This window comes from Enoplosus armatus, chromosome 14 (assembly GCF_043641665.1).
Source record: "Enoplosus armatus isolate fEnoArm2 chromosome 14, fEnoArm2.hap1, whole genome shotgun sequence".
NCBI classification, from domain to species: Eukaryota; Metazoa; Chordata; class Actinopteri; order Centrarchiformes; family Enoplosidae; genus Enoplosus; species Enoplosus armatus.
This window is the reverse complement of record NC_092193.1, coordinates 22,422,361-22,440,091: the sequence shown is the minus strand read 5'-3', so window position 1 is coordinate 22,440,091 and position 17,731 is coordinate 22,422,361. Positions and strand designations below refer to the sequence as shown.

Below are 17,731 nucleotides of genomic sequence, written 5' to 3'. Positions count from 1 at the left end.
GTTTATGGAAAGACTGGTTCGCGTCTTCCGTTTTGGAGTTGAAGAAACAGATGAACAGAAAGCCCAGTGTGTCCTGAAGCTAGTCTATCTTCACATTATCCGGGCAGCAGGTGGTCAGTGAACAGATGTAGTAGCACGCCGGGTAACCGTTAGACGGGGGGGCAGGCCGAAGCCTTGTGTGTTGTGACGTGACGGGTTTTAGTACTTCAGATGAGCTTCCAGCTGTAAAATATGGCTACAGAGCAGGAGCGGTGCCTTTGTTGGCAAAGCTATTTGTGAGGAAGCACCTGGAGTCGTTTTAGTAGCGAGGATGCTACTGCATACAAAAACAGATTCACTTCTAGGAAACAAGATTTAGAGGGCTAATATTGACAGGCAGGAGGTAAAGACAGTGACCACAGGTTGACCTTCTGACATCAGTGATAGGATAGTTACAAGGGTTCAAATGAATGTTGTAAAGGCCTTACATTGCTAGCAGCAGGCTTTTGTGTAGCACCAATATTGAATGTAATGTGACCTTTGGTACCAGTGGTTTGTTGGTAAGGGGTTGAGGTGAGAGGTTACAGTTAAGACTTCACGGCCTCGGCGCCTTGCAGGACTGGCAGCAGGCCTTTCTGTAGTACCAATGGGAGCACAGTTTCACCTTCAGGACGAGGGCGCAGTTGGCCGTGGGTTTGTCCTGGCAGGAGTCGTCTGCCGCCACCGACGCGGCGGGGGCTGCTGCTGGACGAACACACAAAAAGCCATGAAAAGAAATATGTTGAGGGAGGAAGGGGGGGGTCCTCATGTCGAAATGTGAATGAGAGGTGTAAATTGTGGATGATGGAGCTGAAATTGTGCTGAAATGTTGCATCACCTGCAGTGAGTGCGCACGCAGCGCGCGTGTTTTGTTTTTGTACCTGGTGCCTCCGTCGGACAGCTCTGGATTTCACAGCTCTGTCTGGCTTCTGGCTTGAGGGCAGAGTCGCAGCTGTGGCCCCGGGTTACCAGCTCCTCCCCCTGGTAACACTTCACTTCTCGCACTTGGACGCCAGTCCCGCAGGTCTTGCTGCACTGAAGGGGCACGGGGGGGCACATGACTTTTCATTTTTCTCTACATTTTATTGACGATCAGACCTACCGACAGTCCAAATACAGCTGGAGCCATAAGATTGAATAAAAAGTATTTATGAAGGGTGCAGGAAATCACTGTGGTGGTGTACCGGCTGCTTGATGCGTCAGTGTGTGTAGGCATTTGGACAGACGGTTACCTGAGACCAGGATGTGGTGAACCATTTGGAGCAGGGTCTCTGGAAGCAGGAGGAGCTGGCGTCTGGTTTGTTGGTTTGGTCGCAGCTGCCGTCCGGAAACTCTTTGAACACGCCGCCCTCCAGCCCGGCGCACACCACCTGACGCTGCCGTAGGCCGCGCCCGCACGTGGCATTGCACTGGCACACACACAGACAAGAGAACGGGTTGACTGATGTGCTCCACCAAAGACCTCTAAATGTGCACTGCTTCTTTCAGTGTTTACCTGTTGCCATTCCTGTTCGACCCAGTGGGGGGCGCAGTCTCTGTCGCCACAGGGATAGATGGCCAGCGGGCGCAGTGATTGGTCACACTGCTCCTCGGACATCACGACCCCACCCGACGACCGACACATCACCGCGCGCACCATCCTTCCCTCTCCACACGCGCCTGAGCACTAGTCGAAATTGAAATATTGAATGGTAAATGTTAAAAAGCCCGGTCTTGGTGTGTGCTGCCATGCTGAAGCTGTGTGTGTGTTGGTAAACTCACAGGTCCCCAGTCAGAAACTGTCCATCTTCTGTCACAGGGCGGGCCTTCACATTCTTGACTTTCTATTGGCTGAGAGGACCTGTTGCATAGTCTCATTTCCATGGAGCAACGGACCTCCCGAGTGCGGACACCTCGAGAGCCACAACGCGCCGAGCACTGACACACACAAACGCGCACACACACACACACACACACACACACAAGTGCAAAAGGGTATAGTTTAAAACAGTATAATTTTAGATTTTTTTTTAGATGTTTTTGTTTCTATCTCAGGAAAAATTATGGGCATCAACTCACACTATTACTGACAGCATTATGTATACGTGTTCATGATACTAAAAGGGGACCATGAAGTTGCACATGAAGACGTCAGAGATTAATCAACATGCAGAACACTTTCCTTTTCAATTCCTGTTTAGTATCGGGTGTTATTTTGTGCCATTTCTATTTGAAGGTTTTGTCTGTCTGAGTTAGACCGGACGCTTGTGGTTTCCCGTGAAGTCACCTTGGTGTCGCATTACAGCTCCTCAAGAGAGACCAGCTGAGGCAGACACCCGGTGAGGCGGTGCCTCCTCCACCCTCAGCGTATGGTGGAGGGATTAAACATCCCAGTGGGGCTCAAGAGCACTTAGATCCCTCAGGATGAGTGGGAAAGTCTCTAAAGACATTTGGGATTTTCGGCTTTCCCAGTGACTTAATGAATGGATAGATGTCGGGATAAGTGTTGTTTTTATTTTTCTATTTCAGTTTTAGGTCTTAGGTTTCAATTCCAGTTAAGTTCCAGCTTAAAACATTTTCTTCAATATTTTTTGTGTGTTTCCGTTAATGTTTTGATACTGATGTTGGAAGTATTAGAAGATTTTTATGGCAACCTTTAGCTGGCAGCATGCACACGGGCAGTTCACGGACAATGTTCTTTGCTGCTTTGACCACAAACAACAGATTTCAAGACATCAAACTTCAAGATGGTATCCAAATCTGAGCATCGGCACCATGAAAACACTAGCCAAGTGTCGAAAGTACATCAGAACACACTCGCACTGTGGCTCGCCGCGTTACCTCTGACCACTCGGACACCTCCCACTGGGGTCCGCAGCTCTGGCCGAGGCAGACCTTCCTGTTGGCCGGTTTGTGAAGGTCATGCGACAGACACAGCGAGTCGTAGACGGAGGAGTCCAGACCGGGCGACAGCATCTTCCAGCAGCGCACGGTGCGATACTGAACGCCCTCACTGCAGGTCCGAGAGCACTCGCTCCAACCGCTGGTCTCCCATCTGAGGAGGGGGACGAGGCGAGATGGCGCAGTGAGTAGTCTACAGTATGTTGTCTATGTTGCATTCAGCCCATTCGTTTTATTGTCATTCGGGTTGAGGATAATTTGTGTGTCTTTATTGTTACTACCACTAGAGATTGTCAATATCAAACATTTTCAAATCCTACACAAATCCATGCTAATTTTGCAAGGAAATACTTACAACCAGATTACTGAGAATACGCGACCATACATGACTTTTTCAAATAGAGGAGATACAATTCAAGACCATTAAGGCCTTTGATTTGAGATACATAATCTTTGATTTTACAAACAGAAGTCCCCAATTGATTTATACAAATCTTGTTTGATCTTAGTAGATTCATTCAGATATACGTGGATATACTGTATCTTTCATTTTAGTAGATAACTTTAACTTGACATATCCAGGGGGTCATCTCACTTGACCTGGTGACCGTGCCAAAGTGTGAAAATGTCACATCAGGGCTGCAGTTTACCGAAGCGGTCGGTTCAGTTAAGTCCAGTACCTTGGAGGACATTCCTTTCCGGTGCAAAACTCGTGCGTGGGCTCAGGTCTGGTCAGAGAGTCACAGTAACTGTCATCCACTTCAGTGCCATCGTACCGTACACAAAGGGCGTAGCTAGTGGTGATGCCTGCCGACACACGCGACGTTAACAGTGAGCAGATTAGAGCGCAGACATAGAACATCAACATGCAGCCCATATGCAGCACAATGCATGTGTGGCTCTTTGTGTGTATAGAGAGATAATACAACAAATGCGTGTGAAAAGTAAATAAAGACCCTTTGTGGACAGATTCATAGGTTAGGTAAGCGATAGTGCATGACAAGTTGTCCTGTCCTTGAAATAACTCATTCTGACCATCGCATGTCACTAACAATATCTACTTGTAGGGCTCCTTTAAAAGAAATGTGTCTGTGAGCACCCGCCCCCTTTTGTATTTAGGCTTTTAAAAAACGGGACCAGGTCTGAATCAAACAACCAATCAGGATAATCAGGGGTTCTGATCTAATCCAGAAGGTGGAACCTTCTGTAGAACGCCCTTGTTCGTACAGAGTTGATGTGATTGGCCAGTTAACGTGCTAGCTCCCCCTGATTGGTTGTTTGATTCAGACCGGGACCAATTTTTTAAAAGACTAAATGCGAAAGGGGCGGGTGCTCACAGACACATTTTTTATTAACGGGTAATACAGTGTGAAGTGTTGCTATGGTTACCTGCAGTTTATGGTTACCTGCAGTTTAATATACCTTGTACACTGATTTAGACCTGTGCTCTGGCACTCTGTCTGAGGTCCACTGACATGCAATTTTAACACACCTACGGGACCAGCCAATCAGACGCTAATATTTTCTATAGGCATAGTAGAACAGTAAATGCATGTATTATCATATTGGTGTGCGATGTGTTTACCTGTTGTACAGGTTGAGCTGCATGGAGCATAAGCAGAAACCTTCCAGCGATACATGTCTGCCAGACTGATATCTGGGTCCAGACCCACATTGAAGTCATTGCTAAAGGGATGCCGAAACATAGACAGACAGGCACATTTTTTTGAAACCTTATAGTTTTCAGTTCATTTTCTAAAAAAAAACACACCTATTAATGTAACAACTAGACCCACAGGCGAGCCTCTGCACAGCGTAGGGTACATCGCAGGAAGGATTTTCAACATGAAATATCCATAAACAACATTGCTCATTATAAAGAGTGTAACACAATAAGCTTTCTACCTCTCTGTGTTGGCTGCCTGGACCGCAGACACCTCCTGCAGCTCCACCAAGACGGCAGCGCGCGCGTCTGAGTGTGTTTCTGTTACCGTGAGTGCGTCCGAGTGCGTCTCGGGCGCCTCTGCTGGTGAATGTGGATCAGCAAGTGCGTGTTTGACCGAGTGCGTGTTTGACTGTGTGAGGGAGTGTGTGTGGTTGTAATGTAAGCCCTCCAGTAGCAGATAGGGGGCGTCTTCGGGCAGCGCTGCTGAATGGACATCCACTTCGCTGCCTGCGAACGGATATAAACAAGTGAATGTAGGGTTTTCAAAACTAAAAAAATACGTACCGGTGAATGAGATTATTGTGAAATAATGAACGCTGTTATTTAAGATTTTAGTGGATTCTCTTTTTTGTTGATAGTTGTTACACTAAATAGTTTGAATGTAACTTTTGTGGTCTCTTCTCTTCACATTGAGGTCAGAAGTCAAGGTACAGCTTGCCTGTTGCTCCCAACCTATTCAATCCCTTAGTGCCACACTGAGACCTATTGCACACCAGTTAGTAGTGGTAGTTCCTACCTGGGAACGAGAGCACCAGAGTGTTGTCGTCAGCGGTGGATGGCTCGTCAATGGAGTTGGAGGAACTTCCTTAATGAACAGAAAAAACGGAGACAATGAGACAAATGGATAGATACAGTATGTTAATGACAGATAAGACCACAACAATAAGAGGTTGGACGCGATGAAATTATATAAGCTATAACAAACCAATTTTAAATTTTCATTGGCTTGTCATTTAGCACCGAAAAGCCGTCTATTTGCAGCTTCTATGCACACGTGTTGTCAGTTTTAACAAGTAAAAAGCTCAGTTATTAGAAGTCAGGTGGATATCTGACTCACGGTAGCCGGGTGGCACTGGAGGCCCCCGCTCCTCAACGTCGTTATGGCTGAACACGTGGCTGGTGACGTCAGCCGGCCTGTAGTCCAACATGGCAGCTGGCGGCGGAGGGCTGGGCGTCCTGATCTCCCACACCGCTTCCCCCTCCTCCTCCTCCTCCTCTTCTTCTTCTTCCAGCAGCCGGACATCCGATTGGCCGTGGTAGTGACGGGCCGTCGCCGCGCTCCCTCCGCTGTGATTCGTCGCTCTCAGTTTATCCCCTCTGACGTCCTCGTTGACCTCGTTGTGGGTGAGGTTCAGATGGGAGTGGGAGGGGCCCGTGGGGAGGCCCTCTGCGGCGGTGATGTCATGACCCGTGCGGGGGACGGTGTACTCGTAGGTGATGTGGGGGAGCTTCCCATTCAGGTTGTAGTACTTCATGTGCCAAAGAGAAAAGTACAGGCTAACTACTTCATACTGGAATTAAACTTATTTCATTATTATAGAGATATTATATGTGCGTGTGTGTGTGTGTGTGTGTGTGTGCACTACCATAACATTCAGGCCCTGAAGCGTTGGCCCCTGGGCAATGATGTACTCCAGCCCATCAGAGAATACATTGCTTGGACGTCGATATTTAAACACTGTTCCTGCCACGCGGAAGTTTTGCGGATTGTCAAACACAGTGTTTCCGTTGAAGAAGAAATGACCAGCTTCATCTGACAGGGCTGGATAGGAGGGGAAAACATCAGATCAGGTGGGGCGGTGGGGGCTAACACAGTGATATCCAAAACTGGGTCAGAACCCAAAATACCCCCAGAAAGTAATTTTCAAGTTAGTGGTACCTACAGTATAGCTACTGGTTCTTGTTTAGGAAAGACTAGTTACCCAGAGTGAGACATGATCAAAATTATTTGTGTGCTATCGATACAATACATGTTTGGCCAGCTTATCTCAAAATATATATAATCCTCTCATACAAAAATAAACTAACTTGTGTGCTTTAAAAGTTTATTAAAATCTCAGCTGATCGACCTTAAAGAAGCTGCAGGCTCTCACCCAGGATGTTCTCGGTCTTATGTCTCTCTATGATCTGAATGTCCGAAGCTCCCGCCGGGATGTTGGTGATGAACACGTAGCCTGATGAATAAAAAAACAACAACAACCTACGTTAAGCATAGGCTCGATTTTGCCTGTTGCGAGCTAACTGGGATAGGGGAACAGTGTGAACAGAGCTGTGCGCTAAAATGGAAACAAGAGACAGACACCAGCGAGGCCAAAATGTCCCAAGGCGGATGTTTCCGTTGGACACAACCAGGGTGCATCGCTTCAGTTCGTTTCCCAACGCACTTCCAGTGGCATCTAGCCATGCGGATAGTTCGATTTTGAGACTTTGTTTGGCACCCCAGTACAAAAGTATTGTACTTTAGGTTTTTAAGGCTTTTACGTCAACATGAATTAGTCTTCCGTCCATGACAAAGTCTGGACATTGACTAGACGACTATTTCGTTCAACAATAACTGCCACCTCATCTCCATGCAGTATGGCTGACGCAAAAAAAAAGACTAAAATGGAATGGAAAAATGGAGAATCTGCAACAAAATCATCTTTATTTTGGTTGACGAAAAACAGGGGAATGAATTATAAAATCCAAATCTCCTTGCACATTTCTTCTTCCCAGTGACTTTGCACACCAGTAGAGCATCGCCAACAGTGCTTAAGCCTGGAGCTACTGTTTGAACTCATATTAACTTTAGCTAACTAAGTTTCAACTGGCAGTGACACAGCGTTATGTATCATTAGCAGCTCACAACAACGGACACTGCTTGCGTGTGGGGATTTTAGCCGAACTTGAAAGTCAGTAGCCCGGCAAGCTAAATTGGATAGCCTCTGGCTTAGGTTTGTTTCATTTTGGAGTATTAGACGTGCTATCCATGCACAATATAATTGCTACACACATTTGATAGTCAGGATGTCGATTTTTGAACGGCTCCAGGCCGGCTAAATGTGGTCCATTTGCGACATCTATTGGTTATTAAAACACACAGCAATTTGGGTGGAAATTTAGTTTTTTTGGGGCTTGAATAAAAATATGCTGGCTGTCTAGCACAAACTATTATAAACATGTGTGAATATAACACAGTCTAATACAACACTACCACCCTCTCTTGGATGAAATTATAATTCAAAGCAGTTTTCTGAAGCTTGATTACTGTAAAATGCTCATTCTTGGTCAAGACTGGTCTGAAATGTTGTCTTTGACCGAGATGAGACTAAAATGTCTTTCAGTCGACATTTAAATGACTAAAAGAAAAGAAAAGAGGACTAAGACAAAGACTACGTCTACGTAAAAATGGCTGACAAAATGATTAAACATAGTCACTCCATCAGATTCAGGATTCTGTGTCAAGACGTTCTGCAAGAAACACGTCATGAACATGAACTACAGTGACATTTGGTGAGAGGGCTGCTGACGGCCTGGATAACAGCAGCTGACTTAGAAGTCAAATAGAATGTGGATCCGCCGCGTTTCCCGTTGTCGTGTAACCAAACTCAACACCAGATAACTCGACTTCAATCATAATGCGGCGCAATTTATACTCGTGTGCACAATCTGGCTACGCGTGTGTTTGTGTGTGTGTGTTACCTAACTGTGTGAGTGCCTTCCTGTATGATCCAGAGATGCGCTGGCAGGACGACCCGTCGCCTCCGCATACTCCGCATCTGTCCACCGCCTTACTGCTGTACAGCTCCCCGTCACAGCCTACAGGCTGGAGCAGAGCGTAGACGAGTGTAAACATGCATTTTGTGTGGTATTGAATAAATTGAATACATATTAGTAATTCTTATAGAAAAAAAAAAACATTACCTGACATATTCCTTCTATGCAGACTCCATGGTGTTTGGTGTCGCGGCAGAAGGTGCCGTCGTGGGCGGGAACTAGCAGCTGTCGCTCGCCACTGATGGTTGTACACTGCAGGTCACATGGCTTATTGGAGATGCTGATGTAATCAGCTACACAGGAAATCACACATTTTAAAGGTGACATTCACTTCCACCGACATCACAGCATGACAGGATTTATGTGTCAAGAAGTGCACTAAAGATTCCGTTAAGTTACACGGGGGGGATCACTTGGGTTACCCTAAATGCAACGTCGCCCCGTGCAGCTTTGACTGAGGGAACTCAGTCTTTCACATTAGCTGTAAGCTACCAGAAGATGCCCCGCTGATAATTCTGCAACTATTTGCGCTCAGTTATTGAAGAAACGATGACATGCAAGCTGTGGATGTTAACGTCTAGTATACACAGCTACTGTAGAAGAGTGTGGAGAGGACAGACAGGATAGACTGATATTATACCTGGGTAAAGAGGTATCCACTGGTAGTATCTTCTTCCAAAGGCTTTAGAATTGAATTGGGAACACTGGTGCTGTTTGAAGCTAATACTGGGGCTGGGACAGGGCTGAAAGATAGAAAAGCACACACACAGACACAGACACACAGACAGAGGATACCTTCAGCTTAAATTGGTGTATTTTATTTTCTTCCAGTCCACCCTGTTCTAAGGACTCAATAGAGAATGAATCAGTATAGAATCAACATCAGTGCAGCATCATACCTGGTTTGGACAGAGCTGGTACTGTTTAGGGGCGCCGACGCAATATGAGCTGTTTACATTCTGGGTGGTGGACAGCCTGAGACAGAGGCAGGATGCAGAATACATTATGGTTAATGTGCTGTGTTAAAAATGGACCACACACAAGACGTCGTGGGTCTGTCCTTTCTGGTCAAAAACTGGAGCACTTTGGGGGAAAAAAAGTTTGTTGCTTGTCAACAAGTAGGATGAGTCAAGTAAGGTGAGGTCCGCGGGAACCTTTATCAAGCTGGAATCCATCACCGAAACATCATAGGGGTTGTTTTAGTACCACATATCACTGTTTAACAGTCCCATCTTTGGGATCTTTTTCCGTCATCACCTGAAATTTCCCTTCACGGTAGCAAGGAATCGAGGCGCCAGTTGAAATCTAAACTCGAGGGCCGAGCCTGCGGGCTGACGGTTAAAGAGCCAAGGCTTCAGTGGGGTGTTTGGAGAAGTATGAAACCAGGGTGAAAAAAGAAAAAAGAAAAGAACGGGATCCACTACCACTTTTTTCCCCCCGAAACCCTTTCCTCTGGTATACAGTCTTATGGGAGATCTCGCCCGTTCCTGCTTCTTCGTGGGATAAACAGTGATTTCCCTGACATTTAGTGCTCATAATGAGCAGCTAGAGCAGCTGCCGCTATGAGCAAACAGTACTTATATACACACACTTCTCAAGACACTTGGCACGAATTCACGCACATTCAAAGTGCTTCACACTGACTAATGCGCTGGCTAATGTTCTCCCCATTACTGTCTCACGTTTTACATACTGGCTACCACCTAACTTATTAACATCACTGGCTAAATGTTTGGCCACTTCCGTCCTAAACTCCCAACCTTCTTCTTGTAGTGGTGATGGTGAACCTTTCTCAACTTCATTCCATTTTTCCAAGTAGAGAAGCACTTCTTTCCATGAAGGCTGCTTTTCGACCATTTTTACAGCACTCTGTATGCTGTAAATATCATGCGTATATATGTAAATCAATCAGCGCACAATCTCCAGAGAACATTTAGCTCAATATTACTGCATTTTACAGATATTGTTTAACCCTAAATATCTTCCAATACTCCAATTTTGTACACCACAGAGCACCCTGTAGACTCCACTGTACACAGGCTTGAATATATGTATATACTTAAAGCTGCACTAATCTATATATATATATATATATATATATATATATATATATTTAGCTTTTAGCTTATTGTTTCGTTTTTTACAGCCCACAAACTCCACTCTCATTAAGGCACAACTGTCTACAGAGAAAAACGTTCGGATTAGCCCGCAGGAGTTGCCGCCGCCTGGGTTATTTATGTTTTTGATTAACAGCTGGATAGAAACGATGATGTAGGCGTGGCACCATGGGCCCCGATGGATGGTAAAACTTTGCGTAGTTCAAACGTGGACACTTTGAGGTACCTATCCATGAAAGCTGCAGCCACAGTGAGAATGTCATTCCTGCTGTTGCTATCGCCGCCTGTGGCCGTGACCATACTACCAAGTACATACGTTTATGTCTTCAGAGGAAACATGACATGTGGTTGAAATCACTTAAGAACTTGAATGTTTTGACAGTAAAGAACCTCTTTATTCCCTCTAAACCAGCTGATGGTTTGAGGCTCCCAGAACTTCACAAGTTTGCAACATTTGGCAGCAACAAAGTAACATGTGTCTCCATGAAATGGTCTGTGAGTGAGAGTGCTGTAGTTTATGTGTTAACATGATTCTAATTCTGCATGTGTTGGGCAGGACCTACAGAACTCCGACATGGAGTTAATGCATCTGTCTTTCATTACCATGTTAACCCCCCCACCACACACACACACACACACACACACACACACACACACACACACCTCCTCTGTCTATCTATCTGTGTCTCTCTTTCGCCAGCCCATCCTCCTACACTTTTTTAGACGGTGAAGTAGGAGAGGCAGCAGGGAGAGGTGAGCGGGAGGTCACTATGTGAGAGTGTCACTTCTAATTGGTAGAAGGAGATGGGGGCAGGACAGGAGAGGAAGGGGGAGAGAGAGAGAGAGAGAGAAGAAAAGGGGAGGAGGTGAATGGGTTAGGGGGAAGAGGAGGAGAAGAGTGGAGGAAAAAAAAGAAGAGTTGAGAGGAGAGAAAAAGGGGTAAATGGACAGAGGAGTAAAGGGGGGCAGACGTGAGAGGAGGAAATGGGGAGGAGAGGAACAAAGAAAGCAGAAATAACGGGGGAGGAGGGAGAAGAAGGGGAGAGACAGAGGGCCAACTGTGAGGGCAGAGTGGCGTTAATCTTGGTTGACAGGAACTTCCGCAAGTCTGACAGGAAAGGGGGTGGGGGTCAAAGGTAACAAGATGGCTACGGACACACATATTCTGTCAGTGCTCTACCTAACTTCCCCCTGTGTATGGCCGCGCCTCTACTCACCCTCCCACAGCTGCTGTGTACGGAACTTTAAACACGTGTCCTTCTTGTGTACGAGACGCGGACCAATCACCAAATACCCGAGTTCCTTTTTGGTGTTAAACTGCATCAGTAGTCCACTTTGTAATTTGGAAACATGTTTTCTCGCGACACAGGCGGGCCCACCACTACGCACGGGTGGCGGGGCATTATCTGGCACGATGAGTACACATCATGCCAGATAATGCCCCGTCTCCACCTGCTGATTCTTTAGTCCTCTTATTCATAATGATGTCAGCATCCGAGCCGTGCCAGATTCCCCCAGTGTTTTGGACACAATACCTCTGTATGAGACAGTGTCTCTCCTGACTCCTCACTCCTCCGCCACAGCTCCTGGAGCAAGAGGACCAACTGGACCACTCGCCCCACCACTGAAACGCCTCCTCCTGGGAGAAAAATACACACAGTACGACAGTCAGAAACTCTTGTCTGTCCAGCCTCATACATACACATCTTTTTTGGGCTAAATGGAAGTTATCACTATGTTGACAATACATAATTATGGATGATTCCAGTGAATATACATAAATTCAGAGAATGGACGAGATGGAGGAAAGCCCGTACTGTGCTAGTTATTGTTGACTCATTGTGTCGTCCCAGTCAACATGTGTGTGACATCTGGAAGCGCCCGATTCGTTCTCAAATCATGGCTGAAGACCTATTTTGAGGTCACAGTGGCCTTTGACCTTTGAGCCAAAAGTGTCACCCCTTCAGCCGACCAGCTGTGAAATGTGGTCACAGTCTCCCCTTCTGTTCCTGACTTATGGTGTTGAATAATGGACAAAAAGGTTGTTTTTTTTCCTCCAGGACATTGTGATGTCACAGTGAAGTTGACCTTTTGGGTAAAGAATGTCATCGCTTCATCGTTCTATCCCATTAAACATGTGCGTCATAATTACCGCATCAATTCTTGAGTTATGGCCAAAAAACGCGTGACCTTTGACCGCCAAATTCTAAATCAGTTCATCCTCGAGTCCAAGTGGACGTTGGTGCCAAATTAGAAGAAATTCCCTCAAGGCGTTCCTGAGATATCACGTTCACAAGAATGGGATGGGCGGACGCAAAGTTCAAATGAAGAGTCTCGTACATTAATTGCACTTACACGACACAACAACAAAACAGATTTGAAAGTGTGATTACAGTACCTTGTTGCTCGTCTGTTGGACATTCTGACTTCCAACGCTGTGTGATTGTAGATGGATGTTATGCTGCTTCACCCTCCCTTCACTTCTGTCCTGGCGGACACACACCACATACACAGACCGTACGCATGTACATGAAACACATTTACTGAGTGAGCTATATGGCACTCATGCGCATTTGGCTATCAATATACATTATTGGTCACAGAAAGATATTTCCCTGAGTGTAAAGATTTCTCTGTGAATTATGTTAGAATAAGCAATGTTATTTTGAGCCCAGTTTCCTCTAAGCAGCCCCCCCACACACACACTGCCACCCATCCGTTCTGAACATTGGTTTTGTTCACATGCAGAGAGACAGTGGGCTTTTTTTAGTGCTTATTTAGGCTCGGCCGTTCCCATTTGATTTAGGCTTCCTGTTAGGCATTTCACATACTAGAATAAATGTTTACTGTTTTGAATGTAATTCAGTGCAATTGCAAAGACTAAAACAAAAATGAAATGCTCTGTACGGGTTTGTTTGGCTTGATACTCTCGCATAAAACAATCTTATGCTGAACGTGACGATGTTTCGCTTTTTGTTTGGATGGCTACTATACAGATAACCACAAGTGTAAAATGCCGCATGCAAAAAATAATGCTCATCATGCCGTCAGTCAAACCTTTTCTACGTGTTCACGGGGAAGCGAGGTACAAACGCCTTGCCGGTTAATGGTAGTCAATCCAGGTGTAAATCAAATGCAAGTAACTGTAGAGTTTGGGCAGTATTTGGACATTAAATTAGTGCTCTAAAATTGACAAATCTACCCCACATCAAGCGAGAAGCGGAGATTTGGTTTTTCCACGGATTAGAAGGATGTGACCGCTTCAAGTCGAGCCTCAGTTAGGTGGTATTTTTTAATCCTTGAACTAACAAACACACACACACACACACACACACACACACACACACCAAGGCTCCAAGTCCCACTACTGTGTTGTCTCAACAGGGTCCTAAACAAGCCCACACAGGTTCCTTACTCTGTCAGATTACCCTCTGGCTAATTCAACACATAAACCCACACACCGCTATAGAGTGTGTGTGTGTGTTTGGATATTTGTGTGATTTGTGAGCTGAAAATAGACTATCAAACCTACGGCAAAGTGTTTCGAGGATGATGATGGGTCCAACACAACTTTGTGTGTTTGGTGGGACGCATTGCAGTGCCAGTGCAATTTCATGGTTCAGTGACTGAACAAAAAGGGCTGGAGATTACCTGTGCAAATAGTCTGCGGGATTGCAAACATCCTATGCACACAAAGCACGCTCATACCTCCTCGAAAGGTTTGGAGATTTGGAGGTTTGGAGGGCTGGAGATCAGATTAGGATGTGGTGATGTGGTGAGGCAAAGGAGACTCTTCTATGATAGTCCTTTCGATGTAATTTTACCACAGGTGTTGGACATTTTACCGTCGAAAAAAAAGTCCTGCTTGGCACGTGTCTTGGTCATATATATTCTGTAATAACCAAATTGAAGGGCTCTCACTGAAGAATCCCACTATCGGTCAGGCTCCGATATGAGTGGAGTCCATTTTGACTTAACCAACAAATGCATTAGTCCAGGCACAAGGTCATGAACACATATATACTGACATGTGTTTAATTTGAGCTGTATTGCTTGGTTATAAAAGCGTGAATGGGCTCCTAGATATTAGGTTTGAATCAAAAAAGCATTTTTCACAAGTATGAACATGCGTTATTATACAGTATGTCTGGCCTGTTGTCCAATATACCAGCCGTTACCTGCATAAAGTCTGCATGCAGTTGAATCAAGCAATTCAGCTCCTAACGTCTTGATAGGAAAAGTAACGACTGCTGTTTCAAACCAAGCGACGTTGCCCGCCGTCAATTCAAAACCTTTAAATAGAAAGCATTACCTCACCGTTGCTATGGTGCATTACGTTTGTGTGTAATAATGTGCAAAGAGTGCTTCGGCGCTGTTGGAAGACAATGTCTTTCGATAGTCTTTGCCAAAAAAAGAGAGAAATTTCAGATGTGATGCCAGTTGTTGTGCGCACTACACAACTTTCTTTTTTTTTACTGTTGCCATCAATTTTATGTGCACGTCAACTCCATCCACAAGAGTCGGCTTCACATCCAGAAACCCAGACCTCTTTTAAGCTCACTGTACAGTTTTGAGGAGTTTTTTTTTTTTCTTTCATCAGCAGGAATGAATGGACTGAATGATAAACACAGTGCCAACCACACAAATATGGGGCAATTCATCGGCTATCTCTGGGGCAATAACGTTCAATCCATTCATGTGCGCAGAAACCAAACAGTGTTTGTGGTTTAGGAAGAAGAATTGCGAGCGCTGGTGGCTACCACAGCTGCAAAAAAAAAAAAAAAAAACTGTCTGTGAACAATTGTTTGCACAGCCTTTGGGTAATGCATCTGTTTAGAGTTTTAACCATGAGACCCCAAGACACCCTGATAGGCTGGCTAGCTGCTGGCTGTCACCGTGTTGTTTTCTTCACTCAGCCGAACAGTCCGTACAGTGTGTAAGCCTTTTGGTCGGGCTGCAGATCAATGTGTTCGTTTGTCAGTCCGCCAGCTGGTCATTTACGCCCACTGCGAACGGTGTAGCCAAATGGCCAGTCAATGATGTAACTTTCCAACACTGATGCAGCGATGTTGTCTGTCCTGCAATCTGTGAGACTGGAGTCGCATGTCCGCTTCCTAACACTTAATGCTCATTTGACAGCCGCAATTACTAAAATGGCTTACATATACTTGGCCACATGAAGAAAGACAAATTGATTTCTCCCACAAAAAGGGCTGCGTAGGGTAATTATTGCTCGTCGAGTTTTTTCAGTGTGTGGCTGTTCTTCTAATTGTCTTGTAATAAGCAGTATCCCTGTAAGTTACTGTTAGATGTAACTTAGTTACCATATTACCTTTTTTTTTTAATAATCAAGAGTGAAGAGGAGAGACTAACAAGTCTTTGCTGGCAACAGTGTGAAAATTTGGGAGTTAGCAGTCAACACAGGAATGACACTTTAGCATCTTAAATGAACCTGTTATTCACATGATCTGCACTTGCAATCATCTGTCGGACTTGCAAAAACGTGAATTCGCCTCTGTTACATGCAACAGACAAAGCAGTCAAGTTCAACAACAGCTGCTGTTTTTAGCTACACCATCATAAACAAACAGGGCAAGTTGAATGGGGGGAAACAGTGTGTCAGTCCAAACATGGACCCCCTCCCCCCACCCCCCCCCACACACACACACTAACAAACACAAAGTATTTTAGTTTGGTTATTTGGATAAACCACACATTTATAACAGGTCACGTTCATTTGATGTGGCTTGTTTTGAGCAAAATCACAGTGGTTACTTTGGGTGAACCCAATTCTCCAACGTTATAAACTGGTTTGGAGGAAGGGCACACCAAACACCACTTACAATTTACATCATTTATGTCACTTCACTGCTGCCTCGTTTATCGCCTAATGTAAACACAGTCGCCGTTTTTGCACGTCGTTGCCGTTCATTCCTTGACGCAACATGCATCCAAGCATCCCGCTAGCGTTCATTCGGTAAAGTATCAACGTTTGCGGGCGGTTCGCCGAGAGGAACAGTGACATTCCCGCATTTGGTAACAGTTAGCTTACCTTCACATACACAATTACTCTATGGTTATATGTTGGGGTTTTTTTTTTTTTCAAAAGCCCGTCCAACCCCAGGGACTGAACTTTAATTCAGACATTGTCGTTACTGTGTTAATTATATCTTAGCCGAGTTGAAAAATGGCTCCAAGAATTAATTTAAAGGTGAAAACTAGACAGTGTCCCTGACGACAAGCAAGGCAGAATCAAAGTGACAGACTAAGTTATGTGTAACTACTCTCCATTGGAGCAAACTACCCAGTGCCCCTTCTTAACGTTGAACAATTCTGCAAATGGACACAGCTTTTAGAGGTTAGCAGACACCTATTCCGCGAGCTATTTACCTTAACGGGCCAGTTGTTCGTTAGCGGTAGAGCCGCGAGGTGTAGCAGGAGGAAGGAGCAAACCGGGAGAGCTGAGCCTCCGTTACCGAACATGGTTCATTCATGTCATGGACCGACAACACTTCCCCTCCCCTTACCTCCGCTCCCCTCCTCACTCCTCTTCGTCTGCCCTCCTTCCTCCTCCGATTTCGACCCCCTTTTGATGTAGCTACGCCCTCTGGTCCCGCTCGCGCTCACACACACACACGCGCGCGCGCACGCGCGCGCATACGCACTCACATTCCCGCTCCGGTCTCTTTCTCTACATCCACTTGATGTGTGTGCTTTATTTTAGTGTTTCTGAGTTTGTTTCAGATTTTTTCATGTGGGTGTTATAGCAAATGAACTACCTTTTTTATCAGTTCACATAAGCCTAAAAGCCTAATTTCATTGACTCCCTACTGACTGACTCCCTATTCCCTATTGTGTTTTCTGAAGTGTGTAGTGATTTTATAGTGTTTAATAGATTACAGTACAGTTATCATTTAAAAAGATCAACCATAACGATTACTATTGACTATTAACAGAGGAGAAGAGTCTTCTGAAAGCCATTAACAACGGCTCAGTCTCCAGCCCAGGTGACCTAGACCTTCCTACAATGTCCCTTGGTGAGACCATGGGACCTAGTCTTCCAAAAAGCCTCTACATAACTGATTTTAGACATCTTTCAATAATCAACTTCTGGGCCTCCATTCCCTTTTGAACTCGGGACCCCGGGCCCCTGGGGCATATCGCCTCAATTTCCCAGACTACATCGCTTCTTGTGCAGCCGCCATATTGCCTTTACCTAAACGCGCTGGCTGGA

General features: G+C 45.4%; 1 protein-coding gene across 1 annotated transcript; it reads right to left on the bottom strand.

Moving 5' to 3' along the window:
* Positions 1-574: 574 nt before the first annotated feature.
* LOC139296811 (ADAMTS-like protein 2) lies at positions 575-16,980 on the bottom strand. The gene is made up of 20 exons (XM_070919332.1): positions 16,888-16,980; positions 12,896-12,985; positions 12,033-12,136; positions 9,280-9,355; positions 9,021-9,123; positions 8,528-8,673; positions 8,306-8,429; positions 6,718-6,798; positions 6,211-6,386; positions 5,682-6,093; positions 5,361-5,429; positions 4,804-5,071; positions 4,484-4,584; positions 3,579-3,705; positions 2,839-3,052; positions 1,780-1,935; positions 1,514-1,684; positions 1,251-1,427; positions 900-1,053; positions 575-723 (listed from the first exon to the last, which is right to left on the bottom strand). Exons 1-20 carry the CDS (start codon positions 16,978-16,980, stop codon positions 575-577), a joined length of 2,991 nt encoding a protein of 996 aa, XP_070775433.1.
* Positions 16,981-17,731: the final 751 nt, after the last annotated feature.